Source organism: Aedes aegypti, chromosome 2, assembly GCF_002204515.2.
Source record: "Aedes aegypti strain LVP_AGWG chromosome 2, AaegL5.0 Primary Assembly, whole genome shotgun sequence".
Lineage (NCBI taxonomy): Eukaryota > Metazoa > Arthropoda > Insecta > Diptera > Culicidae > Aedes > Aedes aegypti.
Genome location: NC_035108.1, coordinates 355,958,639 through 355,981,196, shown reverse-complemented (window position 1 = coordinate 355,981,196; position 22,558 = coordinate 355,958,639). Strand labels below are relative to the sequence as shown.

General features: G+C 36.6%; 1 protein-coding gene across 3 annotated transcripts in view; it reads left to right on the top strand.

Annotated features, from left to right (window-relative positions):
- Positions 1-22,558, top strand: part of LOC5563856 (receptor-type tyrosine-protein phosphatase kappa) — a 516,995-nt gene that overhangs the window by 12,694 nt on the left and 481,743 nt on the right. For all 3 annotated transcript variants that reach the window (XM_021846357.1, XM_021846358.1, XM_021846356.1), the window contains exon 2: positions 20,990-21,687. In XM_021846357.1, the coding sequence (XP_021702049.1) occupies positions 21,686-21,687 (2 nt within the window). In that variant the 5' untranslated portion in view covers positions 20,990-21,685. The remainder of the gene's footprint in view (positions 1-20,989; positions 21,688-22,558) is intronic.

The window sequence follows — 22,558 nt, the reverse complement described above, 5'->3', positions numbered from 1 at the left end:
ACTGTTTCTTTTCCATTCCAAGGGATTCTTTCTTTTCTATGGAACAAATAAGATTCTTTTTATATTTTTCTTTAATTTTATTTATTCAATTATTCAGTACATAACTTACATTTTATCTTAAAACTATTTGTTTTTTCAACCGGGAAGATTGCCTTTGGTTGCTACTACCAGAAGATTTTCGTTTCTTTGTAGTATTAAGAACAAAGCATGCTGTATTTTCTTGGTTTTCATGTGCATCTGAGAATTCACTCGCAAAAATGCTTCGTTCGTCTTTTGGAATAAATGAATGATATTTTTTTGTTTCAGGAATTGGAACAAGGTTAGAAAATCTCTCCTGAAGTAATTTTTCAGCCTCTGAATAGTCATTTTCAGTTGCATAGATGAATTCCCAATCTTTTTTAAATTGATCTTTCACCTTTTGCGACACAGCCCAGTCAAAAAATTGTTTGGCGTTATTAATTTCCGCTGACTTTCTAATACTAGCATCTCTAGCCATTCGCTTAATATTGCCACCGATACCATCACATGGACCTTTTCCATGTGAGGTTGGGAAAAAGTGCCATTCTGCTCTAATTTTGAAATCATTTTCATGGTTGCATACATTTTTGAAATTTGATTTATTTTTGTACTGCTCTCCGCAACCATCAGAAAGATAAATGATTTTTTCAAGCACAGGAAATTTATTTTTCAAGCTTGAAATTAGTTTTGTTTGAAAAGCATAAACTGATGTCGTGTTATGCTTTTTTATGTCAGCAATTACAACAACATTTAAGACTTTGATCGAAGATTTGTCTTTGTAATAAATTACAAATGGATGTATTGTTACTTGAGGTCGTACAAAGTAATGGCTTTGAATGGAATCTTGTATCACGCACGAATAATTTTCCGCGAAATCCATCTGGCACATTATTTCTTTGTTTTCAACTAGTGATTCCTTTTTAGCTCTTATAAATTTATTTTGTTTATCTACTTTGAATTGATGCACAAGAAACTTCTCTGTGAGATTTTTCAAGTTTTCTATAAAATCATTTACATTTTCCTCTTTGTTGATAATTTCACAACGAGGAGAAATAATCCAAAAACAATACTTAACTTCTTCAACGTTATTTTCATCTAAGCGATTGGCAACAAAATCTAATTTCTTTAATTTACAATCCTCACAGGACCTCAAGTAACAATCATCTGTACTATCTGGACATATCATTTGACTAGTCAAAAAGGTGTTAAGTTTTTTTTTCTGTATTGAAGCCTGTCCACGTTAAATTTCGGACACCCAAATAATGGCAGCAAAAAAAGTTACTCATAATTCAACAAAAACAATTGTTCAATGCATCAACCATGAATTTCATATTCTCATGTATCATGCAAACACAAACATTCATGGCCGATGAATCCTTTGTATAAACACATTGTTTTGGTTTAAGTTTCCAGAACGATGTGAATGAGACAGATTCCTGTTCACTCTTACAGGTTTCCAAATATTGTTTATATAAAGTATCCAAAGGGTTTTTGAACATTTTGGCGCACTTCATTGGGTAACTTAATAGATATGGTATCTTTCAAGCCAGGAAATGGCCGACTGATATCATCCCTTAGGTAAAAATTTGAAACTATGTCTTGGACATCTGATCCATGCGAGGGTCGTCCTACTTTTGAAAGTGGTTGAATCCCTAAATTGTATTTTTTTGGATTCAGTTATAACGTGTTGAGACACGTCAAAATGAGATTTAACTTTAGCATATGACCAATACCTAGGAAGTAATTTTAGAAGTTTTAGTGCTTGTCAGGTTCGGCTTTTGTAACAGCTGAGTACAAATTTAATAAAACGGAATTAAAATCCTCTGTAACATCGACAATATTAGGCGGAAACCAAGTCTTTATTTTACTCAAAATTTGATTGAACATTTCGTCCATAGAAGCATTGCGATAGTTACTACTAGAAGCATCCAAACGTGAAGATTTTACTTGAAAAGAAATTTCCAAGAATTTAGCAAGCTCTTGTATTTTTTGTACATTATTTATAGGACCAACTGACTCACCCGAGGAAGGAGTTTCCTTTGGCGACGCCAACGAAGATAGTGGTGAAACTTGTTCCTCAAACGCCATTGCTTCTGGAAGATCCGTTGCGAGAGCCTTCTGGTCACCGGTAATGGAGCACTTCACGCAAATTTTCATCTTTTCCGTAATCCACCGAACTCCATTCGAATGAAGCTTACTGATGAGGCCTTGGCTGATCGATCGTAGATTTGTCCTTACTGATTTGTGGCCGTCCAGTCCGAAAGGGTTACAGCATAAAGAATTGTATTTGTAATATTGAACTTTGTCCATTTCAACAGCTTCAGGAAAACTTTTTTCACTTTACAAAAAATAATAACGAGGAATATACAGCTGATAGACAACACTTGCACTTTCTCACTGCTCTTTGTTAGTTTTTGGTAAACTTATGATTCTCAAGCCATTTCAACGCTTTAAACTTGAATTGGTAAATACCTATTTGTCATATTGTCTACCCATTTATTTAACTGTCAATTTTGTAGTTACCTAACAGGAAAAAATTGCCTACATTCTGATTGAAGAAAACTTTGTTTCTTTTTTCATTTCTTTTTCATTCGTTCTTAAGAAATTTTGTCTATGAACTTATAAATTTGTAAATATATGGTTCAAACAGCTCATCCTAGCAATATTTGATCATGTTTTAGGAACGAAATATGAGCGTATTGAAAAATATTGTAGGATTGGATCTTATTGATCGCTCTTTTCAAATATACTTTGTTTGAAAGCTGGAATAGCTAATCGGGTTTTCATTATTTGTTTTCATAAACAGTGAAAAATGTCCCTGGAAACTGATTCCATTTCAAAAATTCCATATTTTTGAGATAATTTGAATCCGGTTCGACAAGTCATGATGAGTCTTGAGTCATGATTTTTAAACGAAAAGGCATGTATGGCAAATCTTTGCATTTTTTACAAAATTGACCATAGATCAAAAACTAAAGAAAAGTACATCCTAAAAGTTACCAGAATTGAAGTTTTTAAAGTTTCTTTCGTAAAAATATTTTATTAAAAAATTTCCGCGAGTTCAGGCATAAATTTTCCAGCTTTTCTTTATGAATTTCCCCAACGGTGGAAAATTTTGTGGAGAACTTTTTCCAGTTCATATTTTTTTTTTGGATTTCTGAGAAAATTTGCTTAAATTTTCTTATAAAAACTTTGTTTCTACAATGTTTTGTTCTTGAGTTATGATTTTTCAAAGAAAAGTCTTATATGGCACATCTGGACATTTTTCACAAAATTGGCCATAACTCAAAAACGAAAAAAAGTGCATTCCAAAAATTTCAGTGATTAAAGCTTATAAAATTACCTTCTCGAAAATATTTTTTTGAAAATTTTCCACGAGTTCGGGCATAGTTTTTCCGGCTTTTCTTTACGAATTTTCCCAACGGTGGAAAATTTTGTGGAAAACTTTTTACAGTTCTTTTTTTTTGGATTTTGCTTAAATTTTCATATAAAAACTTTGTTTCCACGATGCTTCGTTCTTGAGTTATGGTTTTTCAAAGTAAGTAGTGTCAAGGGAAAACAAAAAATTTCCACCTGAGTTTTCCGTAAAAATAGGCGACCCTGAATTTTTCTCAATATTTTTTATTCATATATCCATGAGCCCTGCCTGTGGAAAAAGTTTCATGAAAATCTGAGACCCTTCGGCCTAAACCCGTACGATAATAAAAAAATCCCCTTAGGTTAAGTTAATTGAATGCATTTTTTTTGTCTCATAAGCAGATAAAATCAACTCACCTGTAAAAATTCTGAACTGTAACGGCAAATAAAATGTAATATGCTGTTAACAAAATGTTAATAAATGCTTAATTTAGTTTTATCAAATTAGGATGATGGTGTTTTCTAACACCTAGATATATGGAACGAATGTAATGTTTGGAATGATACTACAGTGAAACCTCCATGAGTCGATATTCAAGGGACCATCGACTCATGGAAATATCGAGTCATGGAACAGTGATCCTTTGGAAAGCTGTTTCTAGGGACCATCATAGTAACCATGAAATTTTGTTTTTAGTATGGTTCCATAAGTCGATATCGAGTCATGGAACATCGACTCATGGAGGTATTACTGTAATAATGAATAAAAAAAATGGATTAACTTTCGGAGCAAACTGAATGGTTCTGATTTTATTTCCGCCAGCCAGGGGATGGGAGCAGCTCTCCCTGACTACTCCCATGAAGAGTGAAACTACGATGACCAAGACTCCGACACCGACGACGATGACGGTGATGATGATTATGTAGAGTGGCACGCTATACCGTCGTCGTCGTGAAGAGCAAGGAAAAGTGTGAAGTGGTTTTCGCACGAAATAATCGAATGCCGTACCAAACCTCAGGTGTCCAATCGAAGGGGACCGAACGCAAACGTTTTACCTGTTGAAATCTTGATAAAACCGTTCTCACTAGGGGTGAGTGATTTTCCATTTCATCAGAGGAAAAAGCCATGGTTTTCGTCGTCGTAGCTAAGTGACGACAGTCAGTGGTGTCACTTTATGTGCGTCGTTTGGAAAATTTAGCTGTGAAATATGCTAAAGTGAATACTCTTTGGGACCGCAGCGACAAACCGCAATAAGCGAATCAGTAATTCTAACGCTAAGTATGTACACTCCCGTGCGAATGTTTTGGGTCACCCCCTTAAAAATCATAAGTAAGATTAACTCATTGCCTTTCGAATCAGCCATCCAGACTCTAACTACTCGGCTAAGGAAGGCTCCTATCAGCCATAGAGTGTTTCAACTAGATGTATAATCCCAGAAATATGAAACTTTCCAAAATACACATGACAAATACAAAACACTTTCTAAAGTTCTCTAGGGAGTGACACCAATCTTTTGCACGGGAGTGTCTGTACTGTAAATTCAGTTGCGGTAAGACAATTCAAGGGAGAGCATGTGCGAGAGAAGGATCGTAGAGAAGAAAAGCCTCTCGAAAGTAATAAAATGTATCGATCACACACATGTGTGATTTGTTTTGTGTGTTGCGGTGGTTGAGTGATTTTCTGAATGAGAAAATACCATCATCTTACGTGTGATGCCGGAAAATCGAAAGTGAAAAATTGGCTCTGGCTTAAAGATGTTTCTTTTGATGCTGAGGCAGGCCACTGAAGAAAATGTTCCTGAGATCTGGTTTCATCTCTGTATGTAGTTGTTTGGCCGTTTGTTTTACTATGTATAAATATATTTGTAGATAGTATGAGATTTTATGACTAAATATTTCTAGTTTTATTGCTTCAAAATCAACGTTGAGAAAGGCATCACATTTGTGGTATACTGATTGAAGTGATACATTAGAGCAAGGGGTAGTGAAATGAACACCCTAAAGATATTTTCTTGTTTCTAATGGAAAAACCATATATTTGTATAGTTCTATCGCATAAAATCAAAAATAGGGATGTCATCTGAAGCAGCGACACGAATTCAGACTAATATAGCTACATTTTCACATAGTTTTATCGTTAGCAAAAACGATGGAAAAGTTCATTAACCTTAGTTAGATACTGGGGTCATAATGACCCAAAATCGAATTTCAACCTGCAATATATCTGTTGTTATCAAACGGATCTTTCTGAAATTCCCTGACTTTTAATATTTTGTGAAAACGAAGCGCAAGACCAAAAAAAAATTTTCTTAAGGTGATTCTAAGATGGCGCCACAAAAAAACAACTTAATAAGATACTGGGGTCATTATGACCCAGAATTGTATACCCCTATAAATCAGCGAAATATCAACCGAATAATGAAATTTATGCCGCATTCGAAAGATATACTCCTCAAGATTATGATCACTACCTGGAATACCGGTTCCGCATCCAGTGGCCACCGGGAATCGGCTACGAAGGGGACCATGTTGGCCACGTGGAATTTCAGTACAATCAGTCCAGAAATCTGCAGTCATCACCAAATTGTATAAGATGCAGGCCATATAGGAATGTACTGTCTTCAGCAAACTTGCTTCGGGGACCAAGAACTTCCACATGGGATACAATTCAGTTCAGAACTCGACCACCGCGTGGCGCTAGCGTTGATATTAACTTCCGGTAGAGGCTAATTATGCGATAACTCGAGATTGCGAACACATAAAAAGATGCAGTCTTCGGCAAAGTTGTTCAGGAGGATAAGGACTTCCACATAAGATACAATTTAGTTCAGAACTCGACCACCGCGTGGCACTAGCGTCGAAAGAACTTCCGGTAGAGGCTAATTATGCGATAACTCGAGATTGCGCACACATAGAAGGATGCAGTCTTCGGCAAAGTTGCTCAGAAGGATAAGCACTTCCACATGAGATACAATTTAGTTCAGAACTCGACCGCTGCGTGGCGCTAGCGTCGATATGAACTTCCGGTAGGGGCTAATTTTGCGATAACTCGAGATTGCGAGCACATAGAAGGATGCTGTCTTCGGTAAAGTTGCTCAGGAGGATAAGCACTTCCACATGAGATACAATTTAATTCAGAACTCGACCGCTGCGTGGCGCTAGCGTCGATATGAACTTCCAGTAGGGGCTAATTATGCGATAACTTGAGATTGCGAACACATAGAAAGATGCAGTCTTCGGCAAAGTTTTTCAGGAGGATAAGGACTTCCACATAAGATTCAATTTAGTTTAGAACTCGACCACCGCGTGGCGCTAACGTCGATATGGACTTCCGGTAGGTGCTAATTAAGCGATAACTCGAGATTGCGAACACATAGAAGGAAGCTGTCTTCGGCAAAGTTGCTCAGGAGGATAAGCACTTCCATATGAGATACAATTTAGTTCAGAACTCGACCACCGCGTGGCGCTAGCGTCGATATGAACTTCCGGTAGGGGCTAATTTTGCGATAACTAGAGATTGCGAGCACATAGAAGGATGATGTCCTCGGCAAAGTTGCTCAGGAGAATAAGGACTTCCACATGAGATACAATTTAGTTCGAAACTCGACCACTGCGTGGCGCTAGCGTCGATATGAACTTCCGGTAGGGGCTAATTATGCGATAACTTGAGATTTCGAACACATAGAAGGATGCTGTCTTTGACAAAGTTGCTCAGGAGGATAAGCACTTCCTCATGAGATACAATTTAGTTCAGAACTCGACCACTGCGTGGCGCTAGCGTCGATATGAACTTCAGGTAGGGGCTAATTATGCGGTAACTCGAGATTTCGAACACATAGAAGGATGCTGTCTTTGACAAAGTTGCTCAGGAGGATAAGCACTTCCACATGAGATACAATTTAGTTCAGAACTCGACCGCTGCGTGGCGTTAGCGTTGATATGAACTTCTGGTAGGGGCTAAATATGCGATAACTCGAGATTGCGAACACAAAGAAGGATGCTATCTTCGGCAAAGCTGCTCAGGAGGATAAGCACTTCCACATGAGATACAATTTAGTTCAGAACTCGACCACTGCGTGGCGCTAGCGTCGATATATACTTCCGGTAGGGGCTAATTATGCGATAACTAGAGATTGCGAACACATAGAAGGATGCTGTCTTTAACAAAGTTGCTCAGTAGGATAAGCACTTCCACATGAGATACAATTTAGTTCAGAACTCGACTGCTGCGTGGCGTTAGCTTCGATATGAACTTCCGGTAGGGGCTAATTTTGCGATAACTAGAGATTGCGAGCACATAGAAGGATGATGTCCTCGGCAAAGTTGCTCAGGAGAATAAGGACTTCCACATGAGATACAATTTAGTTCAGAACTCGACCACCGCGTGGCGCTAGCGTCGATATATACTTCCGGTAGGGGCTAATTATGCGATAACTCGAGATTGAGAGCACATAGAAGGATGCTGTCTTCGGCAAAGTTGCTCAGGAGGATAAGGACTTCCACATGAGATACAATTTAGTTCAGAACTCGCCGCTGCGTGTGCTAGCGTCGATATGAACTTCCGGTAGGAGCTAATTATGCGATAACTCGAGATAGCGAGCACATAAAAGGATGCGGTCTTCGGCAAAGATGCTCAGGAGGATGAGGACTTCCACATAAGACACAATTTAGTTCAGAACTCGACCACCGCGTTGCTATTTTTTAATGAAAACAAAGAAACAAATTGCTGAAAGAAATTCGTGAGAAATTCCAGAAAGACCTAAACAGTAATTTGAGGAGTAATTTTTAAATGGATAAATAAATAAATTGATGAACTTACGCCTTGAGGAGTACTAGGGGTGTCTCTCCTAGGAGATAATTTATATGGATGTCCCCGAAAAAAATTCTGGGGCGTATCCCTAGAAAAAATAAGAGATAGAATTCCGAAAGAAACTCTTGAGCACATTTCATAAGAAACTTCCTACATTTTCTTACCCCTACTTAAAAAAATGCACGTCATAAACTTTAATTTGAACGTAATCCTCTGCTTGAGTTGTGATTATCTTATCACCTACACTATTCTTCGCAAGTTGGAGTAAGTAGATTTGCGAGCATGACTTGAAGTATAAAGATGTGAATGTGTTCGGATAGTGATAATTATCAATATTATTATTGAGATAAATAAAACTTTATAGTACAGTGAAACCTGTTGATATTGAAGGGACCATCGACTCATGGAAATATCGAGTCATGGAATAGCATTCCTTTGGATAGCTGCTTCTAGGGACCATCATCGTAACCATGAAAGTTTGTTTTTACTATGGTTCCATGAGTCGATATCGAGTCATGGAGGTATCGCTGTAAAATCAATAGAGTGTTTGAATTTGATTTAACGTAAAATTTAGTGCTGAAGTAGTTGATTTGATTCAGAATCAATTATTTTTGCGTAATTAAAAATAATTAACAGGATAGTAACGTCAACATAAAACATTCTTTCGTTAACTTCTGGGCATTTCTTTAGAATCAGCTTCTGCAGAAATTTCAACAAATCTTGCGTACAAGAATTTGCATAAAGGTTTTGTATTACAACAATATTGCCAGGAGAAGTCAGAAAAACTTCGTCAGATTATCTTGAAAGAAGATTTGTAAAAAAAATAGGCAATTTCGCAAACACCAATGAAAAAATCCAAATTTCTCGTAGAATACCATAAAAAAGTATAAGGAGAATCAAATTACACTCATGTCGAACTTCGAGGAGACCTTCAGTAGATTTCTGAAACAATTGAATAAATGACCGTGGAGGAATTCATACATTAACTCGAACGAATGTTGGAAATATCTTATGGACTAATACTAGAAAGAACAGCTGGAGAAATTCCAGAAATAGCTTCATTGGGACGCATTAATAAAAAGTACTCTGAAGTGTTTTAAAAAAATCCTCTTGTGAAAATTCAAAATTATCCTTTAGAAAAAAATCAGACTATTGTTCCGTTAAATCCAAAACTAATAACTTCAGAAATACCGAAAACAATTTTTAAATCAGATCGTAGAAGAATTCAATAAAAAAAACTCTGAGGGAATTGCTCTGAAGAATTCACTCCAGATAGATTTCTCCGGGAATTAATCCATCCTCAGGGAACTTCTCCAGGAATTATTGCATAGATTACTTCCAGCGATTCTTCCAAATATTCTTCAGGCAATTTCTCCTGACATTCCTCTAATAAAAAATAAGAGATTCCCCTAAGGATTCCTCCAAGAAGATCTCTACAGAGATTTCTGCAGAATGTCAGAGGTTTCTCTAAGTAATATTTCTTCAAGGATTACTTAAAATATTTCCACAGTGAATTCTCCAGACATTCCGCTGGTAGTCCTCTCAAGATTCCTCTAGGATTTATTCCTAAGATTTCCTCCAAGGATCGCTCCAGGAATTCTATAACGAATTATTCCAGAGATTCTACCATTTAATTGGAGATTTTACAAGAAATTATTTTATGAGTTCTTATAGGGATCGCTGGAGAAATTCTTGCAAGAGACCAAGAAAGGATTCTCGAGGAAAGCTCTGGAGGAATTCCTTACAAAAATCCCCGGAACATCATATATGCTTTTCAGTTACGCAGTCTTATTTTTTTTCAACGTTCTATTTATAATGAAGACTGCGTAGACGAAACTCATATTTAATTTATATATACAGTCAAATCTCTACCAGTTCATTCCTGAAACGATATCTACAGGAAACCATGTAGAGATTTTTCTGAAGCGATCCTTGGAGAAATTCCTGAAGAAAAAGCTGGAGAAATCTGTGCAGGAATTCCTGTAAAGATTTGCAAAGAGAAATGTCTGTAGGAGTCTTCGGATAGACTCCTGTACTGCCCATAACTGCATATTTGTAACATTCGACAAAAGCAGGCATTGAGTAAATGGAATACCAAGTGTACATTTCATGGCAGTATGGGAGGAAACTAAAATTTCTAAAAATTATCAGGAACTCAAAAGTGCTTATTTGAGGCTGATATTGTGTACAACTCATATCGCATACTAGGTGAATAGTCAGAAAATAATTCTGGTAGAAATTTCATTGCTGTTACATTACGAGGCTCATTTATCGCTCATCCCTTATCGAAAGTATTTATCATTTGATGACTCTCCATTGTATTAACACCAATTTGTCAAAAATGTCGAATGCGACTGTTATGCAGTTATGGGCAGTAGACTGGCCCTTAAACAAAAAAGTTGTAAAACTCAACGAACTATGAGTCTTAGGGTAAGAAAAAGGCTCTCACAAAATTTCAACTCAGTTGGTTGCTCCACCAGCTGGCGCATTCAATTTGAAGTTTCTATGGGATATTCGTTTCAAATATATTGAAAATTGACCCTATGTCACTGTTTCGTTCCGTATACTAGTTAATAGCGTTCAATTGAACCCAGAATGACAAATTCACCTGTTGATACCCTAATGAACAAAGTTGCAGAAGGTTGTATCTGGATTTAATCTCATTTTCATTGAACTTACAGCTGTTGAAAGATAGGCTTAGATCAGCACTCCCGTGCAATCACATTTATGCATGCGCCCTATGCAGCAGCTCGCCCAGCGTCATAGGTGGCTATGATGCGCCTAGTGGCTACTACCAAGCTATGTTGAAGAAATACTAAGCATTATTGCAAATCTACTTCAGATAGTTAAAACACCAACTTTATCAATTTTAATCTTGTTACAACCTTCTACAATATTATTCGCTATACTTTCAAGTAGTGTTTTTGACATTCTAGGTTCAATTGAACGCGACCAACAATTTTCCTGAAACAAACAGTATATATTATATATTATATTAACTTCAATTCAAATGCGCCAGCTTATGGAACGACCAAATCAGCTGAAATTTTCAGGAAGTCTTTCTCTAACCCTAAGGAATAATCCTGTGAGGTGCCCCGTGGAATTATATAACTTTATTTTTCTCCCATACTGAGCTGGGCCAGTCTAATGGGCAGTGTAGGCATCCATGAAGGACTCTTGGAGACATCTTTGGAGGAATCACTGATGAATCCTTGGAGGTATCCCAGGAAGAATCGATGTAGAAATTTTGCTGGTGGAATCGCTAGAGAAATCCTTGGAAAAACCCCTGTAGATTTTTTGCTGGAAAAACCCCTGTAGATTTTTGCTGGATAAATCCCTGGAAGAATCCTTATAGGAATATTTAAATGGAAAAATTTCTCGAAAAATCTAAGGAGAAATATCTAAAGAAATCCATGAATAGATTTTCAAAAAGAAATATAGAGATTTTACTGGAGGATATGTAGAGATTTTTTTAATGAAATCTGTGGAGAAATTTTTAGCATAAGTTCTAATAATATTCTAGCAGGAATTAATGGGAGAATCTCTAGAAAATTTCAAGAAGAACTCTTGGGGGAATCCATGGAATATTTTTAGAAACCCAGTACGAATCCCTGGAGAAATTCTTGAGGCGTTTCATGTAATTTCCTTGAGGAATTCGTGAGTTTTAGAACACCTGAAGAAATTCCTTGTGGAATCCTTGTAGCATTTCCTTGTAGAATCAACCCTGGAGGAATCCCGGAATAATTTCTGAACGAATCTCGAGAGAACTGCTTGGTGATATCTTTGTATGTATCCGTGGAGGAATCCTTGGAAGAAATTCTGAAGGTATCGCTAGAGAAACATCTTTAGTAATCCTTGAAGAAATTGTTTTAAGTGTTACTCCCGGAGGAATTCCTGGAGAAAGCCTTGAAGATATCTGTGCAAGAATCCTTGTAGACACTTTCCTGGAGGAATCCTTGCAAAAGTCTGTGGAAAATTTTATAGAGGAATACCAGATGAAATAACTTAAAAAATCCCTTGAGAAATCTCCGGAGAAATTTCGAAGTATTCCTGAAACGAATCCTGGAGGAATCCTCGGAAAAATTCCTGAAAGAATTCCAATAAAGATTTTTCTGAAGGAATCACTAAAAACATTTCTGCTGGAAACCTTTGCGAAATCTCTAAAGAAATCCTTATACATATTTTTTTCTTGTAGGAATCCTTGTAAAAATTCCATGTCAACTCCCTGGAGGAAGCTATTCCATGCATGGCAAAAGTTCTAGGGAACCTCAGAAGAAATCATTGTAGAGATTAAGGTAAAGAATAGCTTGAATTATTTTCTGGTACAATCCTTGGAGGAATCTTCGAAAGATTTCCTGGAGAAATCTCTGGGGGAGTCTCTGGAAATATTTCGAGAGGATGAGGACAGAAGGGCATGGGTTTGTATTCCATCGGATGAGCTCACGGTAAATAACTGTAAAATCCATCATACAAATCATTTAAGGTTACTGGACTATATCCTTTGAATAACTCCGATGTGAACTACGTCTTGAGATCCAGATAACTTTTTGGGGGAAATCAAGAAGGAAATACTGGTATAAAGTCATAAGATTTCTCCGGATCCAATTCAAAACTAAAGTGCACAGTTACTGCAACAACTTATAAAGAAAACTAGAAGTAATTTTTTTTTTGCAACTTCATGACATTATCTGTATCTGAACTCTTGTTGGAATTTTAGAAGTGACTACAATATAGTTCATATCATATCATAGAGCTCATTTTATGTTATATACAATCGACTCTTCACAACTCAATTTTCTATAACCCGATATACTCTATAACTAGATGGATTTTCCGGTTCCTTTAAATTTCCATACATTGTGCTCTCCATAAGTCGATATTTCTGTAACTCGATATCTCCACAAGTTGATGTAACGTGAGATGTGAATTTCTCTCCATAACTCGATATCTATTTTATTTTTTTTCTTTTTTTGGGGATACGAGATCTAATTTTTGTTTGAAGGTGAATAAATACTTACAAGTTGTAATGACATGAAAATGATAAAAACTATTGTCAGTAAAAATAACGTGATTTTTCGAGCACTTCGAAAAATGTTTTCAAATAATAGTTTGTAAAATACTATCAACAAAATAATATTGTTTTCTTACAAAAATGATAAAAAAAAATATTTGAAATACAGAAATTTGTTTCTTTTATTTTGTGTCGGTATATTCTATTATTCGATAATTCTATGAGTCGATGGTCCCTTGAATATCGAGTTATGGAGAGTCGACTGTAGTTTATATCGTAACATATATTTCATGTCAGATCGTGTAGCTCATATCATATAAGAGCAATATAATGACGAGGGTCACGCGGAATTTACTACGCAGAATTAAAAAAAAAAACTGAACATCTTTGCCGAAGATAAAACCTTCAAAAAAGAATTCCTTCTGGAAATACATATAGACGCCAGCACCACATGCTGGTTAAATTTTGAACGTATGTTCATGACTAATTCCTTATTCTCTCGAACAATTTTACCGCAGACGGCATCCTTCTATAAGTCGGGTCTCGGGTTTTCAAACCCGAACTCGAATGGTTCGGGTCGGATTTGAAGGCTAGAAATTTTTTTTCGAGTACGTCGGAATCGGGCTTGTAAAAATTCGGATTTAGGTGGACTTTGGTAAGAGTTATGGTAAGAGTAACAACCAGAAAGCTTCCTTATGCATCGACGCTAGCGCCACGCAGTGGTCGAGTTCTTAACTAAATTGTATCTCATGAGGAAGTCGTTATCCTCCTGAGCAACCTTGCCGAAGACAGCATCCTTCTATGTGCTCGCAATCTCGTGTTATCGCATAATTAGCCCCTACCTGAAGTTCATATCGACGCTAGCGCCACGCGGTGGTCGAGTTCTAAACTAAATTGTATCTTATGCGGAAGTCCTTATCCTCCTGAGCAACTTTGCCGAATACTGCATCTTTCTATGTGTTCGCAATCTCGAGTTATCGCATTATTAGCACCTACCGGAAGTTCATATCAACGCTAGTGCCACGCAGTGGTCGAGTTCTGAACTAAATTGTATCTCATGCAGAAGTCCTTATCCTCCTGAGCAACTTTGCTGAAAACTGCATCCTTCTATGTGCTCGCAATCTCAAGTTATCGCATAATTAGCTCCTACCGGAAGTTCATATTGACGCTAGCGCCACGCGGTGGTCGAGTTCTGAACTAAATTGTATCTCATGTGGAAGTGCTTATCCTCCTGAACAACTTTGCCGAAGACTGCATCTTTCTATGTGTTCGCAATCTCGAGTTATCGCATAATTAGCCTCTACCGGAAGTTCATATCGACGCTAGCGCCACGCGGTGGTTGAGTTCTGAACTGAATTGTATCCCATATGAAAGTTCTTGGTCCCCGAAGCAAGTTTGCTGAAGACAGTACATTCCTATATGGCCTGCATCTTATACAATTTGGTGATGACTGCAGATTTCTGGACTGAGTGTACTGAAATTCCACGTGGCCAACATGGTCCCCTTCGTAGCCGATTCCCGGTGGCCACTGGATGCGGAACCGGTATTCCAGGTAGTGATCATAATCTTGAGGAGTATATCTTTCGAATGCGGCATAAATTTCATTATTCGGTTGATATTTCGCTGATTTATAGGGGTATACATTTCTGGGTCATAATGACCCCAGTATCTTATTAAGTTGTTTTTCTTAACATCCGCGGAAGGTTAAACCTGCACTATGTAGGTAAAATGAACAGCTGTTGTTGGTAATATGGACATCATACAAAATACGCGATCAAAACAAATATTTTTGAACATTTTTATAGCATTCCCGAAATTATATCCATAAACGATTGAAACGCAATAGAAAAAAAATCTAAAGGTATCACATTTAACATTATATCATAACAATTCCTCACTGAAATCCTCAATACCTTCGAGCTAAAAGTTAGGTACATAAGTTTCAACAATCAAACGTGGTTTTCCAAAATCCTAGTTTTCGTTGATGTTTTCACACTTCACTGACCTTCGTATCAAACTGAACACTCCGATTGATGCTCTAAATCGTCCGCGCGTGATAAAAATTCATTGAAATTTGTTTTTCCTACGTAAGAGGTACAGTGTTCATTTTACCACCACTTACCCTATCTAAATGGCAAAAGAAATTACTGCCATTTTGCATTTTGCTGACGTGTGTTTCTTATACGCATCCTGCACTACTAAGATCATACTGAGCTTAGTTAATTAAGCCGTTACTTTTAATATAGACCGTGAAAAAGTTATGTATGGATTCAATTCGTTTATACCTCTTAACGTGCTCATATTGTAATCATCACTTTGACAAACAATGTTAGAGACGAAATATGTTCATAAAGCATTTAGGTGTTTTTCTTAATTATGATGATTTTCGGCCCTAGGCTGGTTAATCTCATTTAAAACCTTCAGGTTGTTAACTTTAAGTGTTGAATATGACTAATATAAATCGGAATATAAATCGGAAAACTGATATTTTTCAAGAGAAAAAGAATTGTTTAGATTTACGTTATTTTCTTGCAATTATAGACAACATTTAAATTGTTTTGAAAATAAACAATATGTGAAAGTTATTAGAAATTGGTTCGAAAATCTAATATAAAAACTATTTGATGTTTCACTTGTAAAAGAACTTTAGAATTGAGAAGCTAATGTCCAAATCACGGAATTTCAAGTGCTCAAATCTAGAGAACCAGACAACCATTTGTGCTGACGATGTAACTCATTGGTCACTCGCTGGTGGTGACCAATCGATCAATTTTTCAGCGTGAACGGTGATCAGGTTCTCTAGATTTGTGCTCTTAAGACTTAGAGGTTTGGCTTCGATGCATATTCACCTTATTACAAATAATTAAAAAACATGCCATGGGGCGATTAAAAAAAAATCTTGGCATCAAGGGGCGAAAATAAAAAAAATAGAACATTGGGGCTTTCAGCCTTATTGGCTCACGGAGCACTTTTTGTAATAATGTTTTTGCTCGGAGCACCTGCTCTTCATCATCACTCTGTTTGAAATCTGTATTTTGTACACTCAACCCGATCGGTTCTTTTGTTATTTAAATTGAAACTCTGAAATTTTAGATATGGCTTGGTTGAGTATAATTTAAAATGTACTTTAAAGCAAACAATTGAGATATTTCAAAGCATTGGTTTAAATTTACGAAACTGCCGCGGAGCACCAGCCAATGCACCAAGTGCTCCACGGAGCACGATTTGAAAACCGCTTTTCTAGAAGATTAACAAGACAATTTCAGAAGAAAACATTAAAGAAATGTATTGTAAATGTAACATGATTAAACTCTTTGAGAAGTATTTGATGAGTCTATGCAAAACCATTCTTGCTGGGATCTTTTGGACTTCCGAGACAGTTTTAAAAGATTCAACAATTATCAAACGCATCCCTGAACAATGTTCTGTAACATTTTATTTACGCATTGCTGATAAATCTTGAGTGGAATCCCTGAATATATTTGTATAGGGTTAAAAGGAAGAATTACTGAACAGTTGCTGAGTCATTTTCTGCTGTAATCCCTAAATGAGTATATAGTGGAGAAATATCATCGACTAAATCGTGGGGAAATCTCAGGAGGAACATAATACGCTATCTCAGGACCAAACATATTGGGCGGCATCCACAAATTACGTAACGCTCTAGGGGGAGGGGGGGAGTAGGCTCAAACGTTACGGCTCATACAAAAATTTGAAAATTTTCATACAAAAAGCGTTACGGACGGGGGGGAGGGGGTCGAAAATTTTCAGTTTTAGCGTTACGTAATAAATGGACGCTGCCTTGGAAAAAAAAAATCTGCAGGTACTTCTGCAAGGGAGATCTCCTGTAGAAATCTCTTACTACAAAGAAATTGATTGAAAATGCTTGAAACTGCTCTTGGAGGATGTCTCGAAATAACGCCAAGAGCATGGAGAAATTCCGTCCGTACGTAATTCAGACATAATTTATTCGAAGAATTGCTAAAACAAGTAGGAGTAGACACTTGTGCTGGAATTTTGAAATAATTTTCCCTAGAATAAATCACCGTGGAAAAGTTACTGGAAGAAATACATTGAGATATTTCTACACACTGAGGTTACTACACACACCCTGATTATTTTCCACACTAGTTCTTGCAGAAATTTCATTTTAAATATGCCAGTGAGTTATTAAGAAGCTTCCAATAAATTCTTACCAATAACTATTTTGAGAACATTCTCAAAACCTTTTGTAGGATTTTGCCAGATTCTTCATTTCATTTCTCCAAGGAAGTATTTACAGCTTCATCAAAAATTTAAAAAAAAATATCAAAAACAAATTACTTTATCAAATGTACAAGGAACCCACAAATAATATTTCAGATGTTACTTCGTAAATTCCATGTTCTGAACGAGATTTTTTCAATCTTTCGTGCAAAAGAAGTACCATAATCCGAAGATTTATTGATCAGTTTTTTTGACATTTTTTTTCACGTGTATCTTCAAAATTTGCATGTAAACAATACGCGCCCTAAAATTCTAATATGTCATCTTTTTCCACAAAATCCTAATGACAAAATGATACATCGTTGCGTTCAATTACTTAAGACAAGAACAGAGCGGTGAAAGACGTGGTTAGGTTGCCAAAGGTGATAATCATTCTTACGTCGTTTAGTAATTTCGAAAATTAAACTTTATAAAAGTGAACATCGAGTTTGTTCAGAGTGGAGCGTATGTGCGAAACACGCAGGCAGCGTTACGAAAATATCAAATTCTCATTTCTCATGCTTGAGTTTTTCCACGCTTGAGTTGTGGCTCACGTAACTCAACATGATGCATGATTTGACTCATTCGTTCGACTCATTGGCTTGTATTTCCACAGTTTTTTTTTTTACAAAAAGGTAAGTTAATTAAATTTTGACAGATATTCGACTGGCATAGGGTAAGTGTTCCCTTAGTTGTGGGTGTTGCGGTAGTGCCGTTTTCACTGATTTTATTACATTAGCCACAGAACCGACACTACCAATCGACGTCTTGGCTTGTTGATACACGGAATAGTTGAAAAGAGCGTTCAAATTGCTTTAAAACTGATGAAATATCACTAAAATTGCTAAAACTGTTCTTGCTTGAACCAATAGTTGCGGTAAAGTGTTCCTATAGTGGAGGATCCCATAAGAAAACCACGGATACCGCAACTATAGGAACACAAATTAAAAATATACCGCAACTAAAGGAACAGTGTACCAATAGTGGAGGTATTATTTTTCACTGACATGCTCTGGATTACTGCGATGAAATCATTTTTCTCATTAAGTCAATGGTCGTTACTTCCCGTTACAACATTAACATGTACATTAATTGCGCTTCTTGAATTTAAGCGGTTAAATGAACTTTAATAGTACTTAGTACCTCCACTATTGGTACATCTACCCTATGATTGAATCATTTTTGATGGCATGAGTGTGAGTGAATCTCTTGCGTGAGTTTTGCGAAGCAGATCTCAAATGAGTTTTCTCTTGCGGGAGAACTCAATGATTGAGATTTGAGTACGAGTCTACCAACACTGCACGTAGGATCAAGTTTAGTTAGTTTATTTTTTTGACTTCACTTACGGCTGTTTGAATAAATTTTAAGCTGACATGGGGTGAAATTGATCACCCATGAAAATAATGATCGGTAGTTTTATTAAAATCGTGGCCCATGGAGCCAATATAAATGCCAAACTCCTACAAGTCATATACATTTTTAGTTAAATTAAAATTTCAAATACTTTGAATCATGGAATACGTCAAAATGTAGGTTATTTCTTAAGAAAATTCTGCATTATTTATAGTAATTCGCCAATTTTGCTGACTTAAAAATACTAATGAAAATTTTGACAACCTAGTCGTAATCGGCGCTACAATTATCATTTGTTTAACTCATGTGAGTCAGGATTCTTTGGAAGTATCATCTATTATCATGGAAACCATTATTTTGAAATGTAAAAGAAAATAAGGATTAAAAAAACTATTTTTTTACAAACACCCTAGTTTTTATTAGCTTATGAATAGAAAAAAATAGTAGCGCCATTCATGCATTGAAACTATTCCATCGATAAATGTTGATTTGAAGGAACATTCCCATCAATGTTACCCTATTTTACAGCAATCAATTGTTTAAATAGCTACGCAAAAGCATAGCTTATCATAGACTGACTGTACGTGCCAATGGTTGCCACTCTGTGATTGATCAGAAATGGTAAGAATAGCACTTCAATCCAAATGAATAAGGGTAGGACTTATCGCTTACTCTCAAAGTGCACATTTTAGCAGCTCTCATGTTATTGATCAATAAAGGCGCCGGCCAAGTCTTTACAGTCAGTTAGGATGGGGATGGAATGCTAGTGAGTAATAATTGATGCTTCTAAAAACCAAGAATACTTCTGCATCTCCACAATCGCCACGGGAAGGATGTTGATTAGTTAGAGAGGAAAAAGATCTAGGAGTCACCTTTGGTCAGGGATGCGATTCGTGGATAAAGCTAAGTATGTTGTTCCGCTCAAGAAAAGTAAAAATTTCTGCGCAAGAAATGGTCAAGAAATTTTCTACAGGGAGCTCCATTTGAATTGACATTTCTTTTCAACTGCATACTGCGATCAAAGAAAAATGCTTTTCTTGAGCATTTCTTGCAAGAAATTTCCCACGCATCGAGATAGGCGATTACTTTTCTGTTGAAGTGCATACTTCGCTTAAAGCTAAGTATGCTGTTCCGCTCAAGAAAAGTAAAGAAATTCCTTGACTGAATGGGTCAAGAAATTTCTTACAGAGAGCTCCATTTGAAATGACATTTCTTCTCAACTGCGAACTGCGATCAGAAAAATGTGGTTTTCTGGACCATTTCTGGGAAGAAATTTTCCACGCATCGAGATAGGCGATTCCATTTCTTGTCAGTAGCAAACCTGCCTTAAAGCCTAATTCGCTGCTGACAAGTAATTTCTCGGTCTATCTTGATGCATGGGAAATTTCTGCAAGAAATCGATCAAGAATGCGTTTTTTCCTGATCGCAGTACGCAGTCGAAAAGAACTGTTAGTTCAAATGGGAGTCGCTGTAGAAAATTTCTGCAAGGAATCGGCGAGAAATTTCTTTAGCGATTCCTTTTCAGTAGAAAATCAGGCTTAAGGGGAAAAATACGACTTTTACTTAAAACATTTTTTTTGCATTTTTGACTCGTGGTGAAAAGATGTTGATGCAGATTGGTGGAAAATTATAAAACCGAAACGTTGTCACGATAAAAATGTGTTATCATCAGCATGAATCAAGCTCACCAATTGGTAATTCATCATCGACTGAACACGAATATCTTTTCGCACCCGCTCAACGCAAATTAAACACGATTGATTTTGGTTCCATCGCTCACTCCACAGGAGCACGCAACGGAATAAAAAGACCACACACTGCTCATTGTTCGATTAACTCCTGTAGGAAAAAAAAGTCTTAGATACATGTTTTGCTGGGAGCTTGAGTGATTAAAACTGAACTTTTAGCAAAAAATAATAATATAATGAAACTAATAAACATAAAATAAGAATAAAATAAAATAAAAACAAAGTTCCTTGCCAAAGTTCAAAGCTACTAGTCAAAAACAGTTTAATGAAGTTGTTTTACTAAATTATTTTTGTAAATGTCCAAAGACATATATCACAGTTGAGTTTCTTGTAACGAAATCTAAAATAGTGACGTGTGTTTCTTCAAATGTGAAAGATTATCTTAAGACACATCTTCGTTTTAAGTTTAAACAAATAATACAGTTTATTTTTTCTTCTCTTCCTCAGCTCTGAACAATCACCCATTGTTTTCCAATCACTTTCGAAAGGAAAAAAAAAACTAAGTTTTGAATAATAGACCGATGACCACCGGCACCATTTGATTCGACCGCAGCACAAAGTGAATCGAAGAAAATCCATTTTCAAATTAAAAAGTTTACCGTTTCAACCCTAATAAAAGAAGGCAAAAAGTGTACAAAAGGTTGATCGTCTTCGTCGCCGTCGTTCGAAGTTTAGTGTGAAAAGCGAAAAATAGCAACATCAAGTAAAGTTCAAGCGAAGGCAGAATACCCTTAAAAGCGGGCAAGAAAAAAGAAGATAATCAAATATTTATGAAACGTTGCAAATTTTGCGCCTTCCGGTGTCACTTCGTCTGGAAAAAAGAATAGAAAAGTGAATCTGTGTTGGTTTTTTTTGCGGAGGAAAAATGTCCCAACCACTCTGTGAGTAATGCTCGCCGGTAGGCAATAACGCATGAGCTTAAAAGTGTAAAAGTGGTCTTTTTTATCCGGAGAAAAAGTGCACTGTCTAGCTCGGAGAAAAGTTTTTCCTGGTCATCGCGAGAATACCACTCGTGAAGCTTCGGAGTGGAGAAGGAAATTTACAGCGGAAGCTCTTCTCCAGAACCAGCAGAGTGTGACGAGGAGAAGCGCCCAGACAATTTCAACACCGAGACAACTTGCAAGCGGAAGGCAGCCTATCAAAATGTAAGAAACTTTTTTCTTCTATATTTCCATTGTAATCGCTTTTCGTTTACCCCCATCGGACACCGTCTCCCATTTTTTCTTCGGTTGACCATAACACAGTGCAACATATAAAATGTAAACACGGTTCTGACTTCAGATCCTGAAAGCATACACTCATATTAGCGATACGTTGTGTTCGAAATTGGGAGTTACGTCCTTTTCAATTTTACAGTTGGATTTTTCCTTAGTACGGTAATATCTCTTAAACATTTAGGAATTTCTCAATGCAACCTTTGGAAGAAATATTCTTCATCCCAAATCATGGGGTGCACTTTCAGGATCTGAACTCAGAATTTTGTTTTCCTTCAATTATCTCAATAATGTTGCACTGTGTAATCATCGTTTCCCAAATGGTAAAGTAATCACATCTCTTCTCCGAATTGGGAACTGTTTTCATCGTTAGTGGCGAAAATCACGTAGATAACCATCGTCGTCAATAAACCGAACAGAAAAAAAACACAACAATCGCATATAAATCAGCATTGTATTTTCATACGTCCTGCTCCCACCCATCGAAAATTGTTACACACTCTGTTGTATATAAACCTATGAACTAGAACAAAAAAAAACTCATATCGCTTGCACATCGCCGTATGTATACTAGCTTTAGTGTCTCCTACCGCTCTTTCCACATTTGACTCATGCTCAGAAAATGTCGCTCACATACAGAATCGGGAATCAAAATGATCACGTAACTCCTGTAAAATGCATGTCCTTTTTGAGGGGGATTTGCTGATATTCGAGCATGGATGGGAAATTGCAGAATGCATTTGAAGAGTATTTTGTGGAAAACAGTTTATGCCAATTTTGTGAAGATAAGTACGTGCGAAAC